Source organism: Larus michahellis, chromosome 2 (genome assembly GCF_964199755.1).
Source record: "Larus michahellis chromosome 2, bLarMic1.1, whole genome shotgun sequence".
NCBI lineage: Eukaryota > Metazoa > Chordata > Aves > Charadriiformes > Laridae > Larus > Larus michahellis.
Genome location: NC_133897.1, coordinates 117,470,604 through 117,494,697, shown reverse-complemented (window position 1 = coordinate 117,494,697; position 24,094 = coordinate 117,470,604). Strand labels below are relative to the sequence as shown.

At 40.4% G+C, this 24,094-nt stretch overlaps 1 protein-coding gene across 4 annotated transcripts; it reads right to left on the bottom strand.

Annotated features, from left to right (window-relative positions):
* Positions 1–22,840, bottom strand: THOC1 (THO complex subunit 1). 4 transcript variants are annotated; one of them, XM_074576796.1, is made up of 22 exons: positions 22,727–22,840; positions 21,719–21,792; positions 21,552–21,612; positions 20,781–20,847; positions 19,579–19,697; positions 18,260–18,308; positions 17,648–17,743; positions 17,269–17,351; positions 16,688–16,761; positions 15,981–16,089; positions 14,839–14,970; positions 13,457–13,557; positions 11,495–11,561; positions 11,277–11,327; positions 10,453–10,523; positions 9,302–9,325; positions 8,785–8,880; positions 7,814–7,879; positions 4,367–4,450; positions 3,992–4,139; positions 2,443–2,521; positions 1–444 (listed from the first exon to the last, which is right to left on the bottom strand). In XM_074576796.1, the coding sequence occupies exons 1-22, from the start codon at positions 22,772–22,774 to the stop codon at positions 149–151; spliced, it is 1,995 nt and encodes a 664-aa protein (XP_074432897.1). In that variant the 5' UTR covers positions 22,775–22,840; the 3' UTR covers positions 1–148. The 4 variants fall into 4 exon arrangements, with proteins under 4 accessions (XP_074432897.1, XP_074432898.1, XP_074432900.1 ...); XM_074576797.1 differs by lacking the exon at positions 9,302–9,325; XM_074576798.1 differs by lacking the exon at positions 2,443–2,521 and having other exon boundaries at positions 268–444.
* Between the last annotated feature and the right edge of the window lie 1,254 nt (positions 22,841–24,094).

The following is a 24,094-nucleotide window of genomic DNA, read 5'->3' as shown; positions in this document are numbered from 1 at the left end:
TTATTACAAAATTTTATCATTTATTGAACATAAAATACCTATCAAAAACCTGCGACCTATCAACAACAACAACAGACAGTCACAATTAACAACAACGAAGACGACTACAGCCACCAAAACCAAAGGAGGAGCTGGCCTCTGACTCGCGTTAGCTGCTGCTTTCTGTGTCATTGGTCAGGCTTTCCGCAAGGTCGCTCAGCCCGGCTTTGTTCAGGGCGGTAATCAGATTCTCGGGGGTTGCGTGTGCACCCTCCTGATCCTGCCAGGCCACCAGCAGCTGCTTCGCTCTCATCTTCATGTCCTCACTGTCCGACTCGATCTGCCGGATGTCAGAATCCTTCATTTCCAAGTAAGGGGCCAAGGCCTTCCATTGCTCCCCAAGCCTGTTAGCAAATGACTCGATTTGTTCGCCCGTCATGGCTTTGTCCCGTTGTACCTCTGGACCTGGGGGAAAAAAAAAAGCAAAAAAAAAAAAAAAAAAGAGCAGTGAGCCAGAGGGAACGTCCCCAGGTACTGCAAGTAAATCTTCCCTCACCTGCCCCATTTTAAACCGCCCCTTTATTTACTACCAGACTGACTTACACCTTTCCTTTAGTTGTTAAAACCTACTCAAGAGCTCTGAGAACAGATGGATTTTCACAGGTCTGTTACCTGGGCTTCAAGAGCAATGTCCCTTATTGCCCATGATAAAGAAAATCTTGGGTTTTATGTTATCTCTTCTTTGATTGGGAGAGAATTGCTAAAGCCTTTGGTACACCAGAACTGCCTCCTCCAGATGAAAACAAGGATTTTGACAGGCAGACTTCAATATGAGTCAACTGTAATATTAAAATACAGAGTGATCTTTAACATTTAATTGTCTTTTGGATTTATTTTAGCCACTTTACTCAGAGTTAACCCAAGTAAAAAACAATTTGCTTCCCTTTTATTGAATTATTAAAGCCTCATGTTCCTATGAGCAGCAGGAGTGTGAATAGGACCGTAACTTTAATATGTAGTCAGTACTTTAAGGAATTTTCTGTCATTCTGGCATCAAGATAAAAACCCCACAGAACACTGTGTTCTGCCGAGAAGCCAAGTGCTGCAGTGATTACACAGGTGGGTTTGCACATTTATAGCTTATGATGGTCCACAATCTGGCTTACCACCTATGTTTATTTCACACTTTTAAAGAAAAAACCCTAGAGACCGAATTACTTTGGCATAGAAGTTAATCTTATGCTTCATTTTTAATAAATATCTCGCCTTCATGCCACCTGAAGAGCCAGTTGGCACAGAGTGGAAGCTTTAGCTCTCCCCAGCGCTTACCAGTCACACTCGTTTGTCTGAACTAAACTCACTACATCAAGGGGAAAGAATAGGACATCGTGAGCAACAAAACAAAAGCACTCGGAGCACCTCCCTTATTTCTAAGCACAACGGTGCGTAGCCGACCACGGCTCCCCCCACCTTTGCTTCAAGACAAGATTTAAAGAAAGATGTAAATTCACCACAGTGAAACAGCATTAAGCTGAAGAGGAGAGAACTTCCCCGCGATTGGCAAGGAGACTGTGGAAAAGGGCAGGTGCTGGATGGAAAAAGGCAACACAAGAGATGAGATTCACAGTGGGAAGCCGCCTGTGGGCCTCTAACAGAAAAATCTTTCAACAAAATTGCCAGGGGTGTCTGGTGTGTGACTTCCATGCCCTGCACACCCCATCTGCCTGTGCTAGATCCAGGAGCTGGCACACAGACATACAACAGGCGAGGGAGACAGTGCTGCGAGATGAAGGCATGAACCAGGATGGGAGAAGGCAGAAACACAGACACAGGAGACAGGGAAGGACACGTAGGAGCATAAAGCATCAGGGTTACAGGCAAGAGACAAAAATGTAAGGACTGGTTCATGGAGAGGAATGAACAAGAGATGAGGTTTGTCAGGAAGGTTGCTCTTCTCACAGAGCTGCTTTTGTCTTTTAAGATATTTTAAATGACGAGGGAGTAAAGATCTCAGAGCTGGACTATATCCACTTCTGAAAGTCCCACAACTACCTGCCCCAACAAGGGCTACAGGAAGGCAATTAAGGGTCAGGAAGAACAGGCAAGCGGGGTGAGGAACCTCGGGTAGGTTTTTACACAGCAATGCTGGCATTTTAGCTCTAAACACCTACTAACACTGTAAACACAGACCATGGAGCAGCAAAAGTGGAAGAGGCTCCTAATGAAAGCGCTAAACCAACTTCAACAAGTTGGACACTGTCAGCACTGCAGGCCACAAGACTGAGAGGCTGCTACCAGCGCCCTGTGTCCTGAAAGGGCCACACTTTTTGGTACGAAGGCGGGTTCAGGTCAGAAGCACTGGGGTAACCAGGACTGGTGACCCTCAGCAGAAGCTGTGTTAAAACACCGCTTCTACAATACACATCAAGAAACTAAAAAAAACTGAGAACATGCAAACCTTACTTTCATTGTTCTCCTTTAATAAAGCATCATTATCTTCCTCATCTTCATCTTCGCCTGTTTTTATTTCTTCAGAAGGAGGCTACAATGAGAGAACTAAACATCACTGGATGAATTTTGTGTTTAAAGAGAAATTTTACAGCTCTGTGATGGTCTCTGGAATGTGTGTCAGAATGGAAAACCTGACATGATCCCATATGAGAACTAACCTCCCCCCTCAGTCTCCTGTATCCAAACCACCAGTGATAAGTGTTCCAACGAAACACGGTATTAACTAAAAATCCTAATGGAAGTACCCACTGACTTCACAGGATTCTCTCCTTTTCATAGTAACTACAACTAAGCATTACAGACCTTGCTTTATTACTTCCTTTAAAAACACTAAAAACCAACCAACTCTCTCTGAGACCACTACTGATGAACATTTTTTAAAGTTATTATTCTTTTTCACTAATTTTATTCCTTACTTGTGAGTTCCTCAAATTTTTCTGTACTTTCAAACTTCTTAAAGGTGGCCAACAAATATGCAAACAACAAACTTTCACTCTGATTTAGCTATTGATCAGCCAAGATGAACAAAAGGCTTCCTCTCTTCCTACGTTTCAATCACAACCCTCATCTACGTATTTGTTTCTTGCTGTAACTTTTGGTACCTGACAGGCGTACCACCAGGAATATTGCATAAAGTGATACCTTAATATAATTAAACAGCTTTCCCCCTCCCAGTATTTTTTCTAGAATTGCTATTAGCTTCTATTTAACTTTGATGGATGAACAAACAAAAGCAGCTATATATTACAACCCAACCTTTACACCTCAGTGGCTTCACATTACAGACAAGGAAGGTCCCAAATATGGAAGCACGGGTTCATATCCACAAGGAATTGCTGTGTTGTGTGCTAACTCGAAGGTTTAGAAAACGCTCCCTTCCCCAACTCCCAGTCTCTCTTATCATCGTGTATAAAGTGATCTGAAAAACCCCTCTCTGGCCTCAAATTTGTCCTGTTGAACATGCAAAGGGTTAGCGCCTTAAATTTACAGCTCCAAAGTCTATTTTTCTTTACATATTTTAAAAGTCAGGCAGCCGACAGAAGAGCTCTGGTAAAATCTTGCTGTAAAGCTCTGCTAACACTTAGCACAGTATCTCCAGCTGCACACCCTGCCCCTTTTACTGCCATGCCAGCAGCCACAGCTACTGATATTCCTGAGCCGCGACACCAGCTTACACCTTCAATAGAAGTGGTCTGCACGCACCACGGAACCCAAGAAGCTGGGTACAAACCTATTCCTGCCTACCCACGGGACTGCCACAGCTGCTTCTTCACAGAATACAGGCAGAGCTCAGCACTCACTTGGTTAGTGAATGTTATTCAGTTTAGCGTTACTGGGATCTTCATGGATTAGACCAATTTTATTTGCAATTTTTACTGTAGTGTACAATTTTTTCTTTTTCCTTTTTCACTCCCTCCCTCCCTCCCCAAATGGACCGCAGAGAGACAAGCAGGAAGTCAAATGAATTCAGAATTTATTATTATACAATAATATTACTTACAGGCAGCTCCTTGGCTAATTTGATTACCATGTTTTCTAGATATTCAGGTAAACTCTTGAATTGTTGGTTTGTTGGCTGGAAGAAGTGGGGACTTCTGCGTGCTAGAAGTCTCAATGCTCTCCAGCCATAATTAGAATTGTTCACAGCCCTATAATAAAATACAAGTTTGGTTGGTAACAGCCTGGCATCTCTAAAAGCACAGAAAAAGATCTCAGACATTTACTAATTAACGTAATTCTGTCCAAACTTATGAGGTTTTTTGTACATTACTGGAGTCCTGCACAGATATTAGTAATGCAAACAACAGTCTGTTTTCTTTAACAATCCAAACACGAAAGAGATCCAAAATAAAGTGAAACACAAAGATTGACATACTTATACTTATTTTCAACCATGTTTTCAGGGTCTGCTTGTTCAATAGCTTCTTCAAAAAACTCCTCCAACGTTGGCATATATTCCCTAAAAAATAAAATAAGGAGCTTAATACTCCTCACAATCTACAATAAATAGCTGGTTTTCAGTTCCTTTATACACATCTCAAGCTTATCCACTGAAGGAAAAACACCCCAAGCCCAACCTACCCAAACGTAACAATTGCAAATAAGCAAAGAATCCGTTTGATACATGCTGCTGTGAAATCAGTTACCGCGTACGCACTGAGGGGTACCAGCAGTTGCTGGCACTGCCTATTGCACATATGTAAACCTGCCATACCAAAAAGGTGACATGAACAACTGTCAACAGCATCCAGCGGAAAAGGACTATGGGACATAAGACAAGAAATCTGGCAATAAGGAAGTGAGACTTTCATAAGAATACCTGCGCCAACTGACTGGTTGTGTCAGAAACATGCTGCCGCTCGCACAGCTCGCAAGCTCTGAAGAGTCTGTAACGGTTGTTAGTTTTGTGCAACTTGACAGGACAAGTAAAACATGGCCTCTTTACCCCACCCCACTTCAGTTTCATCTGCTACCAGAGAAAGCTAGACTACTATTACTCCCCAATTTCAATCATTCACAACCACTAATTTTAGAAGGGGGAAAAAAAAAATAAATATTAGGCAACTTAATGTTGTACTTAATGATCCCATCTTAGTGGCTCAAACTGTTCATTTCACCCCTCCCCCCCAAGGTGATCCCTGCACCTTCTGCTGAAGGTACTGCAGTTAAAGTACATTCAAGTCCAAAGTCTACAGGCCTCAGGAGAAACTGATTTATTTGAAATGGACTGAAAAGCAACTGAACTCCTGGGCTCAAAGAGATGTGATCGGTGGCATGAAGTCCAGCTGGAAGCCTGCCACTAGCATATGCCAAGGCTCCCTATTAGGGCCAGTACTATTTCGCACCTTCATTATTGACCTACTGATGATGGGACAGAGCGCATCCTCAGCAAGTTTGCAGACAATGTAAAACTGGGAGGAGTGGAAGCTGTGCTTCCATTCAGAGGGACCTCGACAGACCAGAGGAACTGTCTGACAGGAACCTCATGAAGTTCAGCAAAGGGAAATGTCCTGCCCCTAGGGAGGAACAACCCCAGGCACCAGTACAGGCTGGGGACTGACCAGCTGGAAAGCAGCTTTGCACAAAAGGTCTTGGTGAGCAATACCACGAACGTGAGTCGGCAGTGCACCCTTCAGGCAAAGAAAGCCATTATCATCCTGGGCTGCATTAGGAAGAAGGTTGCCAACAGGTCAAGGGAGATGATCCTTCCCCTCTTCTACTCAGCACTGGCAAGACACATCTTGAGTGCTGGGTCCAGTTGTGGTCTCCCCCGCACAAGAGACATGGGTCTATGCAAAAAGCTGCGCATGGACAGGAACATCTGACATCCAAGGAGAGGTGGAGGGAGCTAGGACTGTTTACCCTGGAGAAGAGAGGGCTCAGGGGCAGTAAACACTTGATGGAGGCAGTAAGGAAGAAGGAGTCAGACTCAATGCTACTCACTGAAAGTACGAGCAGCAGCTGGCACAAATTATTGAAATACAGGAAATTCCACTTAAGCATCAGAAAAAAGCCCCCAACTTTTCTGTGAGGGTGATCAAACACCAGAACAGGTTAGCCAGGAAGGCTGTGGAACTTCCACTCTGGAGAGACATTCAAAACCTGAGTGGAGAAGGTCCCAGGCAACTTGCTCCAGCTGACCCTGCTTTGAGCAAGGGGATGGACTAGGTGATCTCTAGAGGTATCCTTCAACCTCCACTCTTCTGTGATTTAAAAGACAATATTTATGGTTCATAGGGGACATATTAAAAAGGTGACTGATGTTTCTGCTCTTAGAACAGCTAGGGGTTGCTTCTGAAAGGTACTCAAACCAGCACATAAGGAACCATGACGTGAAAAAATAACAGAAACAACATTCACAATGATGAGGCCGGTTTGCTGCTTGAAGACTACAGGCAAGAAACACAGATTACTTAAGAGCCATAGGTTACTCTGAGACAAGGTTATCAGTGGTGCAAAGCAAGCTCATAATGATCTGTATTTCTCCTACCTAATGTTTGACAGAGACATCTGCTTCTACAAGGGAACCTAGTAATCAGCTGGGGCAGGAGGGGAGGCACACTGGTCTATAAATTCACTTTGTTTTGAAAAACATTTTGCTCAGGAAAGCTGTGCCCCATGCAGGTATAAGTGTAGTATTATCACTGACTACCGGAACCAAAGCCAACATCTTGAAAACCCCTCTGATTTGAATCCTGCTATATTATCCCAGAACAGCTATCCAAAAAGATGACAGGGAAGGAAGTATTACGCCATTTGAATGAAGACATGAGGAACCAAAGCAAAAAGTTAGTCACGCGACCACATTCAGTCACAAAGTCTATAATAAAACTTGGAACCGAATCCAGATCTCCTGGGATCTTCTCTTTCCTCTTTACCACAGCATGCATTTTCTTGGTTTATCTCCATTTGTTTAGTTTCAGTTTTTTTTATTTAAAGAAGTTACAGCACAATACAATCATGCACAGGGAATCAAAAGCTTTGGTTCCAAACACAACTCCACCTTTAGCCCATGGCCTAGTAAAGGCAAGTATCCTGCCAGAGGGCTTGCTACACATCCCGGCCTCATAAGAAAGGAGGGCACTTCCTCCACAGAACTCTCAACCCCCGGAAAAGCAATTCCTCCACTCAGGACACTTGCCCAGCTAGCACTTCTCCCTGGCACCCAGCCCTTACAGTCACTACTAGCAAAGTTCTCTTTGGGAACTGTCCCATTCCTTTTCCAAATTTTCATACTAGGTAACACGTCTGCATAAAAAGGGATTACACTATTTTTAACAAATAGAAAGTTACATAGCAAAGCACATTTTCAGTATTTCCTACAATTGTGCAAACAGAAGGGATAGCCAATAATTGTATTTTTCGACATCAGCAGCACTAGTAGATCCGGTATGCAGTGAAACAATGCCTGCTAGCCAATTTCCTCTTATCTAGTATTGTTCAAAGCACATGCCTGGTTGAAATCATAGCCAAACAACATGCTAACTTCATTACAGCCAGACTCGGCAATCTTCCTTTATTAGTACGGTAATTAATTATACAATTATGGTCTACAAAATTGGAGTTTCCATCTGGTTTCTAGCTTGGATTTTATTTGCCTAAGCAATGAAAATTACTGACAGCATAAACACTAGTAAAGAAAAATAAGGAGATTTCACGACGGATTCATACAACCGACCTCTCTCCCAAGACACACAGTGAAATGGCATACTGCATAAGAACATATTACATACTTTCCTTATGGCAATTTTCTAATAATTTTGTGTGTAATTAGAGTGCTGAAAGTTAGCTTTAGACAATGATGTACCATTTTTTACCCTACCTGCTCTCAGATTTACAAGCTTCCATGTTATCAGGACATAAATTCCAAAGGCGGGTCAATTCCTCACTGAGAAGAGAAGCATAAACACGTATCAGACTCCACATTCATCATTCTGTTATTCCACATTCCACCATTTACCAAAGACAGACACAGAAAACAACGCTACAAAAATTCTCACCCCAGCGCATTTATAATAAAGCATACCATATAAACCTTTTGATACGTACACATTAGGAACTACCAGAAGTGACAAATCTTACCTGACGTTGCAAATTAGGAAAAATATGTATTAAATTTCTGTTATAATCTCTTGCTGATCTGTAGTCAGAAACAGTAATAAACTCTCACTTTCCAAACTAGCTAAGGTCAGGCAATTTTGTTTTGCTAAATGAAACAGTTTATCACTTTCTTTTTCAGAAGGGACATTTTACTAAATACTCAGTGCAAGGTCTTGAAGCTGCAGACAAGGTCAAAGTTTCCACATCTAGGTTAGGTGAACCGTTACAATGAAAAGACTACCGTTTATCCTAAAGAAGGGAGTGCAAAAATGCAGCATTTAGTATCATACGAAACATGGCACTTTTATTAGAGACGACATATCAAGAAGAATTCTTTGCCCCAGGCATAAAATACTAGTGGGTGTTATTTTAAAACCCATGGCACAGATACATTTTAAGCAAAAAAAAAAAGAGGACAAAAGTATAAAGACTGATCCAACAAGTACAAGCCACCGATTTTCTGCCTGTAACTTACCAACTATTTAAAAGAGATCTAGAAGGGATGACTATAAGGAAGGGAAGCCTACTGCACGTTTTGAAAGAATGACATAGCCCCTGGGCTGTTCTTTCCTGGCAGTTTCAAAGTGGGGAAGTTTGAACATTACTGAGTAGAAAAACGGCCAGTGGCAAAAAGCCCTGCAAAAATACCCAAAACAACTAGCCAACCCTGTAATGAAAAAAAATCCAACATACTTCCCCATAAGGATTTTTTTGTTTGGTCCTTTTCCTAAGAAGTCCTCTGGAGCTGGCCTCTTTCTCACAGGCCTCATTGGCTTAGAATCAGGAGGTCTAAAGAAAAAAAAAGATACTCTTTAGTATCAAACCAGTAATATTTAGAGAACAAAATCAAGCCATTTTGCTTCAGATAGTGTCAAGCTAAATCATAATGAAAGTATTGAGAAGGACTGGGATTCTAGGAGCGAAAGGAGGCAAGGGGGGGAAGGAAGGAAGAGGAGAGAGAAGGTAAAGATAAGGAAAGGGATTTGCCAGACACCAGAATTAGCTCAGTCACAATTTAAAGGTCTATCAGAGTCCCAATATAGAAAAAGAAGCAAATCACACTGGTGCCAGCAGCACATATTAAGTATTATCTACCCTGCTGCTGGGATCATCTGCTCTATGATTCCAAGTTCCCTTTCCCCAGGTGCACCTGATTTCATGGGATCAGAGAATGGCGATCCCAGACCACTGAGGTCAGGGTAAGACCTACCCAAGCTGAAACTCTGGCTGAGATCTAAAGGAGGAGACAGAACATTTATAAAAGTCAAGTTTCATAATTTTACTTTCCTACCCCCCCCAATAGTCATTTCTCTCTTCTCACAGCCCCCCTCCCTTTTTTGCAAACAGCTGAAGTCATGACAAGGTAGCTCCACCTGATCTCCCCATAAAAGGAAACCTGTAAGGAGATGATGACCCAGATGCTCCTCACCACGAAGAGGCTACAGTCTGTGTGTAGAATGAAGAAGGATGGAAGAGGAATATTTGGTCATCAACGCAAGACAGTCATGTAGACATATGGAGTCCAAATTCAAGCTTTGCCACTAGTTAGTAACTAATTACAAAGGAAACCTTTCAATGGTGAAAGCCACCTAATCCTAATTTCCTTTCAGGTAAGTGATCACTACCAAGTGGCAAACCTAATAAATGAAGTGCATAAGAGGCAAACTGTTCCACTAAACTCCAGGTACACTGCCCCACCAAAGCCATAACACCAAAGGCTTCATTAGAGGAAATCCAAAACAGTATATGGGAAAGTCAGGCACTAACTTCTTCTACCTAGAGTCTGCTAAGGGAGGAGGATTATGGGCACAAACTTGAGCATAGGAAGCCCCACCTAAACATGAGGAGGAACTTGTTTACTTTGAGGGTGGCAGAGCACTGGAACAGGCTGCCCAGAGAGGTGGTGGAGTCTCCATCTCTGGAGACATTCAAAACCCGCCTGGATGCGTTCCTGTGCAACCTGCTCTAGGTGACCCTGCTCCAGCAGGGGGGGTGGACTAGATGATCTCCAGGGGTCCCTTCCAACCCTATGATTCTATGAGGGGAGACAGCTTGCTCCAGTCTCCTCACTCACTAGATCCTTAGTATTAAGGGAACAAAACATTGCCATGAGACAGCAAGGAATGCTCTCCTGAGACCCCGCACATTCATAACCACCTCTTCACTGACATACTGAAGCGTTAATACTTTTGGCAGAAATCCAGCAGCCTTCTGCACACACAGAAGGGACACCCAGCTACACAAACCTCAAAGTTGTGTGAATCATTAATGTTCACATACACCATGAGTACGCATTCTGAAGTTGAACCATCATTTCGAACAAGCAGCAGCAAGCTGTAACATAAGTAACATAATAGTTACCTTTCTTTCACAAAGCTTGGGCAGCCCTCATTTTTCCATGAGTTCCAGTTTTCTTCAGTATTTAATATATGCTGGAGAAACATAATATTGCACATTATTAGGTCATAATCATCTTCAGAGTTGACCCCAAAGTTTTTAATTGAGTTGTTACAATTAAAGGGAAAACTTTGTTACTCCATGTCATCGGTATAATCTTACTGATTGGTTTAGTTTATCCAAATTATTAGTTTTATTTTATTAGTTGGTTTAGTTTATTATTAGTAGTAGTTGATTTAGTTTATTCAAAAATAGTGTGTCTCCTCTCTTCAATAATTGCAGGAAAGGCTTTATTTCTCTTTCTCTAAACAAGAAAGTAGGTGCAGGCAAAGTAAAAGAAAAAAAGAAAGCAAGAAGACAACTTCTTTTTTAATTCCACTAGCATCTTATCCCTATGTCTTTGGGCACAGCACTCCTTTCTGCAAAGGCTTTTAGATTTTTCTTATTATATTGTTTGTTATATGATATACTATTATAATTAACTTTATATTAATAATATAATAAGATATATTATTATATTATTATATTATTTATTGATTTTTTCAATAACTAATGTCTCCTGTACGTGCACATGCACACATACGCACATTTCGATTTCTCCCAAGGAGAAGGAAGAAAAGCACATTAATGAAAACATGGGAAAAATGTGACTACAAAAATAGAAAGACATTATAAGACCTTTTTTACTGAGATGAGATAGAAGTTCTCTCAGATGTGTTCCAAAAACTAGTTTAAACTGACAGTGCTTTTTTACGCTCTATATAGACTTTGTTCAGACAGGCACTTACCTCTACCATTTTCGAGAATCTTTCTCCATCTGGAGGATTTTCTGAAAGAAGCTGTGGGAGGAAGAAAAAGAAGTTAACTTTTTGCATAACATTTGTAGTAGAATATGTACAAAAAACCCAAAGAAAATGATGGTTACTGCTTCAAAGGTGGCTGATACACTATTACACAATTAACATTTTTTACATGTAATTTTTAGAGAAGGATCTACTGTACCAACCTGGTAAACTGCTTTTGTAGTATCTTCAATCCAAAGAGATTGTTCATCTGTTAGAACATAGTTTGAACTGGAATTGAAGAAAACAAAAAACCAACAAAGAAAGTGTCATTAACTCAGCTCACTTTTTTTTTTTTTTAATAAATTTGAAGAGTTTCCTACACATCAAAATATTGCTGTGGACACATCATTTACACTACATACTTTTTGAGGGGTGTTAGAGGGGATCTGATGAAAGTACTATAAATGTGCTCTGCTCCGGTCCCACAGACTGGCCACTTACAAGTCTGTGGAGTTAATTAGATGTGCTTGCGGAATAGACTTTCAGGTTTAGCTTCATCCAACAGGAAGCCCATTTGTGTGCTTCAAGATCACGCCTTGATGTTGGGCCCAAAGCACAAGTGGGGACAATGAAATGACTTCAAAAAACCCTTTCCTAACTCCAGCTAAAGCACTACTGCAGACAAACCACAGTAAAAGAAACAATTTGTCTACCAGCTAAACACAGAACACAGATCCTGAATATCTGAAAACACGAACTATATATAGCATAACCTGAAGTCATTAAAAAAGTTGTTTGGTACATATAGAATTATAATGAAATCAGTAAGTTGAAGTGAAAAGGGAAGAACGTAGAAATAAATATAACATGGCTCACTTCATTGCCAAGAAGAAACCAGAACTTTTAGATTCTCATCTTATTTTTAATGTGTTTTAAATTTTTGTTTTTCACTGGTTCAAGAATACATTTGAAGCATAACCATTAACATTCCGTTTACAGTGTTCAAAAGCAATATAACACAAACCAACTTTTTATGAAGCACTAGGTACCTTAAATAGCAAATATAAACATGACACGGCTAGGTCAGTAACAAGAGAAAGACTTCTAGAACTAGCTTCTCTTAGTTAATAGGATATAAAAGAGCTCTTCTTTAAGGAAGGGAATAATTAGTATTATTTTACTACTGCACCAGGTGTTATACTACACCATTTATATGTCATACCACCCTCAAAAAATGATAAGTGAGTAGTGCTTTTAATGAACGCTTTAATGAATTGTCATTGGAATGACTGACTATGACCTCTACAGGACTGAACTGCAATTCAGAAGACATGAATTCTATTCCTTCTCTGCCACCACATTGCCTTAGTAAATAATCTATAGAATGAGGGTAACGATCCTAATCTAGTTTGCAAAGTTCTTTGAGATCAGTTTATAAAAAGCAGTATATTGCAGATGAAAGATAGCTGCCTTAAATGTTAATCATTATGTGCGCATGTGGTCAAGGGCACAAGAAATGAACTGAGGCAGGGGTTTTTTCAGCATAAAATTAGAGTACAGAGTAGGAAAAGATTTGTTCTGTCACATTAATTTATAAAAGCAATAATCACCACTGTTATTTCTTGCTATTTTAGACAGAATTCTGTAGCACACCAGGAAAAAACAAATCAGCAACTAACGACACATCACAGAGTCAACGTACATTCAAAACAATGCCACCTACAAGTAGCTTGCATTGGTCTAACAACTTGCTGCTGCCAGAGAGACAGACTCCCTCCCTCGCATGGCTGGCACTCACCTTAAACAAGCTTTAGTGGCCTCTACTTCTCTGAGACTCCACTCAACTCACCAATTTAGCAGAACACTAATTCTGCAGAGGTGAGCAGATAGGTTTTTTGCTGGTTTAGTAAACTGCACAAATTTGAGTAAGTTTAATGAATACTGGAGCATCTGCAAGGGTGGGCAGAGAATCACACAGAGAAGAGCAGAGAAAGGCAAGAATGAGACCTCCCCTTTCCTGCTGTAAAATAACTTCAGCCACATCATATATTTACCAATGCAAGGCTCTGCAAGTACCACGAGAACCTTATAGAACAAGCAGACATAAACTCTTGTAAAATTTTTTGTTTTATCTCCAAGTTCTTAGCTCCCCATCCCCAAAAGACAAGGTATTTCTGCATTACCTTTTAAATTTGACCTGTCCCTTTAGATACTGAAATAGTATTAGGTACTGCAACAAGATGTGCCGGCGAAAGTTACTGTCACTCAGCTGTAAATCCATCAGCTAAACAAACAAAAAAAACACAAACAAAAAAAATAATTAAACATTTAAAGACACTAAACATGCATAAGTTAAAAAAATCCAACAAATGGTTTCAGATAAACTAGACTGGGACTGTTCATAAAGCAAGATAAGTCATTACAGAATCTCTATTTGGTATCACTTATCAGGACAGTGCTCCATAAGCTACTAAGACTGATAAACTGTCACCTAGGAAAGATGTCATTTAGGAAAGACTGTTATCAAAATTTCTAATTAAATCCATTTTTTAAAAGCATGACAAACTGCCCGTAAAAATAAACAGTGTCGTCTTAGATTTCTGTTTAACTAGTTTCATAGTCCTAGATTTTACAACATTCACTTTGAAGCAAACAAGAATTTGGAAAAAAAAAATTCAATTTTTTCAGTAACCGAAGGACAGTTTGCTCCCTTTTCCTATGAACTACTAGCTAGAGCATAAGGGTTTGGTTACCACAGAAGGGTTCACTCTCACAGTGATATACTACTTGGTTTCTATCCTATGTGCTACAGCATGATAGATCACACAAAGGAAACATTTGAAGATTCTTTAAAGAAAGAGACCTTTGACTATTGGGTGTAAATTAAGGAACCAATTCTGTATCTTCTAGATTGTATTTTAAAGTTGTCAATACACAGATTAAAGGCTTAAGAGGAATTTACCTACTCTTCTATCTCAGAAAGAGAAAACATGCTGCATTGAGACTTCCTTTCTATCATCTACTAATGCATGCATTTAAAAGTTAAAGTTATGTATTATTCCAAAATGAAGACAATAATTTTAGGATTAAATTCAGTAGTGTTGTATTTTTGAGTTAATATTAACAGCATTAAAACCACTGAAGATCTTTTTAGAAGCAATTTTATGAGGCAGAAAATATAACTAACATATCATCAGCCACGTTTTGAAAATGTAATTCTAAAGGCAATAAAAAAAGCAACAGACCTTTAAATATTTACTCTTTTTTAACTTCCCTTTCTAAATGTAACAATACACATCCAACACAATAAATAAGAGTCAGCTTTACTGCAGACTCTTATTCCAGAAATAGAAGTCCCTGAATCATGAACTAACAGAGGGAATCCACACAGTGGAACAGGGTACCCAGAGAAGCTGTGGAATCTCTACCTGTGGAGATGTTCAAAACCCAACCAGACATAGCGCTGATCAAGCTGCTCTGAGAGCCTTGAGCAAGGGGGTTAAACGGGACATAGGTTCCTTCCAACCTCAACTACTCAGTGATTCTGAGAAAAGAAAGCACATACCTTTTCACTAGTTAGGAACTTTGCAAAATATACATGTTCTCCTCCTGTTTTTAGTTCTTCCAACTTTTTTCGGGAAGCCTGAGTGTCATCCAATTTGTAACTTTTGAAAACAGCCAAAACTTCTTCTGAGTACTATAAAACAGAGTTATTTACCACATGAAAATGATACAAAAACTTTGTAACTGAAGAACTACACTAGACTTACTGCCAAGCAAGTAAAATCATTTGTAAACTTGCTATCAGCCGGTTGAAACAAGACCAATTTACCACAAATACGTAGGGCTTCTCTGAATACCACAAATGATGGTGAAAGCGTTACTTATCGTTTCAGAACATCTAATCATTTGGAGTATTTAAAACATGCTAAGAAAAACAATGTTATGGGTTGTGAACAATGCACAAATGCTTCGTTGTTTAGACGTTATGAAAGAACAGGTGATGATGGTGCTATATTCAAAGTGACAGTTAAATTTGCAGTGCTGCTTTTAAAAAAAAAAAAAAGAATCAATTCAAAGCCTTAAAGCTGCAATGAAGAAAAACTCAGAAGTTTCATCTGAAAGACTTAAGCTTGGCCTTGTTCAGTTTCTCTGAACCATACATGGGGGTTTTTTTGGTGTTTTTTTTTTTGAAAGCTGAGAATACAGACCTCATTAACTAGATTTATATTAGAATGTCTGAGCAGGTGTTACCTCTTATTACCGGAGCACAGAGAATGAAGATTGAAAAGAAACAATCTTCCTGCTAGTAAATAAACAGTGAGTGGCAAATTGTGAATAAACAGTAGCTTAGCAGTTAATCATCCTCAACATTCATCCTAAGCAAAATTGAAACAGTTGGCCAAAGGGGACATTCAAGTCATTGCTTCTATAAAGAGAATTGTCTCATTAGACACTTATCTTCAGGATCCCACTGGGATCAATATAACTATTCAGAAGTAAGAACTAGGATTGGGTAGAACTATTTTTCTTGTTGGGGGGGGGGGGGGGGGGGGGGGGAACCTAAATCCCACAAGCTCTGCTTTTTGCAGATGACAAATGGCATTAGCAGCTGAACTGTTCTATGTTTATGCAGTCACTCTTCTACTTGTGTAAACTGCCACTTTTTACTGAGGCTGAATAGTTGAAAGCATGAACTCAGATTACCTTAAGAAAAGTTTTCCATGAGACCTTCTCATAGCACTGCACAGGATTTCTAAAGTAATCTTGAAGTGACCAGAATTTTCTGTACAGGTTATAATCTATTGGAATGGAACTGAGGAGAAAAAAAAAATATGAAAAAAACCAGTGTCGACAGTGATATATTAAATTCCAGTCCTCTCACGAATGTGCAATCTCAGTAAATAACATTCATTTTGTAAGTGAAATAATGAGTCAATAGAAAATCCCTTACAGTAAATCTGTAATTCAGAATTTGTCCCTAAAAGAGTTTTCCATCCAGTCTATTGTTACTGTCTCACCACAAAAGCAAATAGTAAGAGAAAGGTATCTCAGGAGTTTTTCACTACCTGGGGAATGAAGGAGCACAGCTTTTTCTCCTAAAAGCATATACAGCAGGTACTTAGAATCCCTGAAAACATCTTGCCAGCAGTTTTGTCAAGGTAATTGGGAAAATTGTGAAAGAATAACAGTGGTTCTCAGACAGGGTATGCAACTTTTTCAAATAATCTGTAGATTTCTTCCCTTTGCCAGGCACCTCCACTTAAACAGATTAAGACACTGCTAAGGTTGTATCTAATCTTGAAAGAACAGGAGATAAGTAGGATTCTGAGTACAGCATTTAGGGTATTTCCCAAACAGCTCTTTCACTTTGTAAAATTTCATTTCAACTTTCAGAATCGCTGTAAGCTCACCAACTTGTTGGTGCTTCATCATCTCCCATTTCACCTTCTTCTACGTCCATTCCTTCTTCTCTCTCCTCAGTGTGCTAATAGGAAAAAATATAATTAAAAACTTACACAAATGCCAGTATAATTTGCATAGTTTTCATGATGTTCTTTATTTTAAACATTCTATTACACATTAGATCAGAAAGCTTAAGATGGTAACTCAAAAGATCTCTGAAGTATTATTCCAGTAAAGCGTGCAACAAACTCCTGTCTTAACACCTTACTACACTTTGCAATGGTAGCCTGACTTCTCTTGAAAAAAAGCTGAAGGGACAGCTCTATCCTCCACACATTGTGAGGAAAACTTAGTACAGTAAGTGACAGCGCTTATCCTTCACAATCAAATCAACTTTTTTCCCCTCCTCAAAGTCCACACAGTTTAATGTACCAGGTAACATGCCTATTTCCAGAATCAGCAGCTTGATCTGAAGAGGGGCGATCAAACTGTGAACATACAGTTCTGAACATTATGCATAGTAGTGCATCTCTGCGCAGTCTTACATATTTCCTGCAGATTGAAAGAAAAACGACATAAGAATTTTCACCTTCTGTCCTAGAGTGCTCTCATGTTCATTGGTATTGAAAACAGTGACATTTTCCAGGTTAAACTGACTCTGCAAGTTAAGTCCTGTAAAAAACAAAGGGTCAGCCTTAGATGAGGTGAAGTTCATAAGTCTGTTCATTCAGTTGTTTATGAGATGCTGATATTAAATTCTCAGAAACAGCATTCAAAACTTGTGTTTGAAAATCACAACACATGAAAGTCACTTACAATATCGGGGGTAGAGAGAAGAACTGAGATACAAGTCCAAAGTTATTTTCTCCAGCCGAATTTGATCGGCAACCATCAGAAACTTAAAAGATTCAGCATATTTAGTCTTTGTTAGATGTTGTGTGATGAAATGCAAAAAAAAAAAATCTCACCTGACTTTTCTGAAAGCGGAAATAACCTAGCCAAGAACAGCTGAATTCTTCCACAGAAGACTGTGTTTTGTGACTTAGATAACCTTCTTAGGAGGTCTAAATAATGTAAACAGCAAAGAATATTAGTATTAATCCCTCTTTCAATTTCTCATGTACTAGAATTTAAGACTTGCCAGTTACATGACCTACACAGCTAATGACAGGAAACTAAGATTTGTAAATTTAAATGCTAGTAACTTCCTCAGATCAGTCATATTTTTTCCACACGCATTCTACTGATTCTCCTAACACCTTCAACGGCAATAAAAAATAAATTCAAATCAAACCCTACTCAAATACAGCCTCTGATATGGGCCTTGTCATTGCTGAAGAATAAGTATTTCTAAGATGTTCTGCTATAATGACCCCCACTGATGAGAAGATTTCCCTCAGGTCAGAATGACTTTTACATTAATCAGCAAGACTCACGAATATCTGCTCAGATGAGCGGTCTGCCTTTTAACTTTATTACTTATTGAACACACTGAATGTAAATCAAATTATTAAACTCATTTGCTGAGAGAGGGAGTTCTTTAATTCCCCGCCACCCCCCCACGAAAAACTACAACTCACCATTGCACATTCGTAGCAAGTAATTTTTCCCTGCAGAGTAAAATGTATTCTGAAACAGAGTAAAGGTATTTAGATCATTAAAAGAACACAAAACCTTCTTGAGCAGAATTTCAAATCAATCACCAGCCACAAGCAAGTATGAGTTAACTACTGTTAACTCTAAATTTGAGTTTTCCCTTAGATAAGAGGCAGGTTTCACAAAAAGGCAAAATAAAACAAGTAGTCCCGCAAATTCCAAGAAAGCATAAAACACAACATTTAAATCCAGCCTCCATACAGAAAATCTGCATGTGACCATGAACTGCAAAAGCCACATCCACCTTTTTTCCCTTGAACACACTAATTTTTTTACACTCATTGCCTTTATTATTCTATGCATTATTTATACACAAACGCAAAGAGCAATACACAAAAGATATAGAGTATTCACAGTAGTAGTAATTTGGCAGCAGGAGAAAGAAATTGATAGGTACTTGAATTAACAATAAATAACAGTTTGTGAGAAAAAACAGGGGGCATAATGTTACCTGAAACAGAACAGCCTGAACGAATGCCTATGGGAGGTAGTCCCGCTTAGGAAAACACAGAGAAACTGGAATGCTTTTCAGATGTTACCTACAGAGTTGCTAACGCTTGTGGTCCCAGCAGCATTACGAAAGAGCAAACCAAGGATACCGAGATCCAAGGTCTATTATGATCTTGGAATGAAATGCAGGCGCCTTACAACTTATGCCCGAGACCCTTAATTCACTCTTTAATTAACAGTGCCTGCAGCACAAGAACCTTAGCAGCCTGTCACAGCAGCTCGTCTCCTGCTACAGCACCACGGCACAGCAAGACCATAAAACATCCATGCAGGCCTTGAAACACCGATTGCTCCTCAAAGGGAAAACCATTTTAGGGCAACGTATTCACCATTGCTATAGTCCTGTAATGGAAAGTTCATTAAGGAACTGACCAAGAAGACTTCTTTCCCTGCAAATTGGAGATGGAGGAATCTCCCGCAGCTCTGAGGAAGAGGCTGAATAGTAAGTCAAGAAAGAAACTACTCATACAAACTGTGCATTGGAATTTAAGTTTCTGGTTTCTAAACACGACAAATACTGTCGAAAAAGGAGTCAGAAATAGAACATCAAAATTGATTTGTTTTATTATTCATTTTCTGACCTCTGCTGCCCAGACACTATTAAGCCTCAAAATAAAACATGCTCAATGCTACTATTTCAACAGAAACAAAGAGTTAAAATCTGTTTGTAAGAAATGGTTCAGGCAGACAGAAACTTTGGGACAACTATATCACATTTTAGAAAAATACCTACCGATTTCCATGTAGCAACATTTTTCTCCACAAAAGTAAAAATTTTGTCACACTGATCCAAAGGCAGGCAATCCAGAACATCCCCCAGAAGCACAAAAGGGGTTGATGCAGTGCAGATACCTAAGAACAGGGGATATTTTATTCATCAAATATGAACTAAAATGTAATAAAGATGCATGGCAATTGAGGGACATTACGCCAAAAAGAAGAGAAAGAAGTTCCCCTGGGTTCCTACAAATCCTAACTAAAAGCTTGGCCTAAAGCATGAACTTCCATTAAAGCTATTTCTACATGTACATGTATGCAGATGAGCTTTACAAAAAACTTCGTACTAACATAAAACAAATAATAAAGAATAACCGTTCTAAAACCCTCCAAGTCTGAAACAATGTCGCACCTCTTTGCAGACTGCAAGTAAACTCTTTAAGACTTCTAAACCCACAGTTAGTTACACTACACACACCCATGAAGTCTGACAGTCTTTTCCTCAAGAAAAGCACTACTAAAGCCGTGCTCCAACTCTGCCTACCCACGCTATGTAGTTTGGTAATGCCTGCATTCCTCATAGTCACAGGTCTTGTTACTCTACAGTTCATAAAACACATATGTAGTTGAGCTATACTTACAAAAACAAATATTTGATGTGCAATGTGAAGAAATATACAAAGGGAAGAGGCACTAAAGCCTCTTCAGAACAGATGAGCATACTGATTTCTGACACAAAAGACAGTTTCAGATGTATATAATAGAAAGAGATTCAAGTATCTAAAAAACAGCCATGTACTAACAGGTCGGTACTGGGAGACAAGAACAGATATTCAGGAATAGTTATTTCTGGTTCTGCCAGTGAAACCTAGAACTCTGCCTCAGTGGTCTCATCTCTGAAATTACAACAGGAGACTTCCAAACATTTTACAGTGGTGGACAAAGATAGAAAATGCTAATTATTTTGCAATCAAAACCACGCATTTTCCTCCATTTAAAAAAATAATAAAAATTCAAACACAAATGTCACACATAAGCACGAATTTAATTATATTGTACTTCATTCCTCTTGTGAAACAGATATAATAACAACGAGCGTAAGGACCAGACAATATCAAAGCTAACTGCTGTAGATGACATACAGAAAAAAAAAAAGATTTTAAAATTCCCCTAAATGGTCCCTAGAACTCCCAACAGATTTGAGAGAAAGATGCTCACCTTCTGTGACTCCACTAATAGCAAGAGAAATAATTGCCAGGAGATTTTCGCATGGAGCTTTATTTATCTAAACAAACAAAACAATGTTAAACTTATGTATTCTGACCTAAATATACCTAACAAAACTAAACATCTTGTTTTCAAGAAGATATATTTAAAACAAATATTGGCATTCAACTTCCCAAAACTTCAAACAGTCTTATTCAATCAGACCTGTCAGTAAACTACCTAAAATTGTTACTGAGCAAGCAATGTTTCTTGATCGACCCTACAATACCTACTGCACAGGGAGCGTCATTTACCTCTGAAAATGAATACCCCACATTCAACTTTCTTTCTAGTAATATCAACAAAAACATTATTTGATTCATTTCATCATTATTTTCAGCTGACAGGCAGCTTTGTTACAGGCTAGTAACAAATAAACCACTCCACCCCACTCTTAAATTATAGTTGTAGAATAACGCACATTTATGAACAACAATGTTAAGACATAGTACACATTCATAAGCATTACAAAGAACTGCTGAAAAAGGCTAAGACAACACCTTTTGCTGTAGTGTGGTATCTGTAAAATACTGCCATTCTGTCCTACCTACCAATCTCTTTTAATCATCTATATTCAAGTTTAATTAGGTAACTTTTACATAACGCAGGTTTTTAATAAACAGTATTTCCTTACAAAGAATTGCTATGAAATTAATATATTAACTTGCAAATAGAAATTTGAGCTTTATCAAGAGATAAACTGTAGCAGCTTAAAGGACTTACTATTTCTTCTTCTACAATAACTCGAAAAGCTTGATCCAAGGTACACTTCTTTTCATTTTCACTGCAAATGCAAACATTCTACATCAGGCAGTAAAAACTACTAGGGACAAGATTACTGAAAGTTATCTGAATAAACACCTTTTAAAGATCAAACAGCGCCTGCTTACCTCCCAGGAATCTGGTTGAATGCATTCAACAAGGGCTTGATACTTTTGTTAATCAGAGCATCTCTGGTAGACGTCTATCAAAATGTAAAAAAAGAAAAGTTACAAAACCAGGATCTCCTCCTCCCTCTACCCAACAGTGAGCAGAAATACTAAGGAATTTGTTTGCCACACACCATCAGTAAGTTTACCAAAAGAACTTTCTAACAGGCAGTGCAAATAAGTGCCTAGCAAATTAGGCACGTGCGCTAGTAGAGCAACACACTTCAAACCTGGGCTAACAGTGTGATAAAAACAGTATTTAAGTGACACACAGAGGAATACACTGTTGTGACTGATGCTGCAACCACAGTCGTCTCAAGCCCCAGGCACACAACTTCACCTGCCTCACAGGCAGGTGATGGTGGTTTGGGACATGACTCCTGCTAACGACGTGGCCTAAAAATTACTGAATCCTGTAACAAAACCAATCTAATGGAGCAGGTGCCTATGCCTTGACCACTTCTGTGCAAACCCCATCCCCTTGCCTGACAAACAGGGCCTCAAACGGCAGGGCCCGGAGACCAGGGTACACATCCATCCTCCCCTGCTCTGGCAACAGAAAAGCACCATTTGACAGAGGCGCAAAAGAGATATGCGCAATAACCTGCCGACGTTTTGCTGCTGCGGTTAAGCGAGAATTTAGTTTACTTTAATTTTACGTTAATTTTTGTTAAAGCTAAACATCAGGCCCTCCCTTTGGCGGGCCAGGCTGAGCCGGTACAAAGCCCTGTCCCCCAACTTAAACCGCTTTATCTCAGCCGCCCTGAATGCTCGTTAAAGGGGAACCCGCCCCCCCCCCCCCTCAGCGGGAGGTTGCGGGTGCAGGCGCGGCCCGGCCCAGCGGTTCAGGCGGAAGGGGGGCGGACGTCGCGCTGAGGCAGCCTCCCTCCCGCTTGGCCCCGCTCCGAGCGGCCCCGAGGGAGAGGAGACCGACCCACCCACCTTCCCCCCGGTCCCAGTCCATCTCACCGTGAAGCGGAGCCGGGCCTCAGGCAGGCTGAAGAGCGGCGGCGACATCGTTACAACCGACCGGCGCGCACCGATGACACTGTACTCCACGGAACGGCGCTACGTACTTCCTGGAAACGCCCCACCCCCAGCGCGGGCCGGAGCCTCACTTTCGCCTCCCGCCTGCGGCGGGGCGCACGCGCGGTGGCGGCTTTCGGGGGGCGCTAGCGCTGTGGGGAAGGCGGGGCGGGGGTGGTTTGTAGCGGTTGGCCGTCGGATGTTGTCAAAGTGGAAATAACTTTACAAGGGTAAAGTAATTTTTAACGACTTTATAGTGGGGGAGTGGCAGGTGCGGGGGTGGTTTCTTGTGACAGCCGCCTCAGAGACACAGTCCACCGCCATCTTCCAGAATACCACTGAAGGAAAAATAATGAGGTAAAACCGCCTCGATGCTTACAATTCACAGGTTGAACAATATCCTATGGATACTTCCTTCCGAGTCGCTGTTAAAGGGAGTTTAATCGGTGATTCACTGGTAAATGTCTGAAATAGCCCTGCAAAGACCCCCACTTTCCCTGTCGCTCAGCTCCTTTAAAGATGACATTTTCTAGCTAGCCTAAATACTGGTGGTTACCGGGTTTGGCTGTTGACAGTCTGTTTCCATGCTTGGGATGCCTTGTCTCCCATTCCCGTGTCCAGGAGTGCAGCTGTGAGTTGGGAACCCTTGGTCTGTCGTGTCCCTCCATAAAACCCTCCCAAATATAATGCCTGTCAACCTTTCTCCTAGGACTCTCAAGGGCACCTCAAAACTGACTGGAGATAGTGTTTTCTCCCACTACTTCTTGATCCTGCTTTCCTTTCTGCTCTCAAAGCAGAAGCATTTGACTCACCTTCCTTTCCTTCTGGAAAAAAACCACCCAAAACCACCCAAAAACCCCCACCCACCCCACCTTTTCTCTTAGCAGTACTGGAACTCCTTAAGCAATCACCAGCTGCTTAGCTGAGCCCGCCAGCCCATCCTGGTGATAAGTGTCTCTCAAGATGTCTGACCAGCACTAAACAAACCAGTCTCAGTCTGTTTAGACCGTCACCACGTTCCTGCGTGTGTATCTGTCCTTATATCTGAATTCCTCAACACAACAAGTCTGTGTTGCAGCATCGAATTTGATCCTCAAAAGACAAAGCTACATTCTTTGATGAAGATAGGCTTCTTCCCCTTGTGTGTAGAGACCTGCCAGTCCCAATTTACTGGGCAAGGAGCGCTCTTCTGCCAGAAACTCTGGAGGCTCTTCGAGGGGAAGATCCCCCAATGCATGCAGTATTCTTTCTCAGCACCCTTTGACTGTCCATTTCTAGTTGCTTTGGGTTGCGATTCCCCAAGCAGCTGAA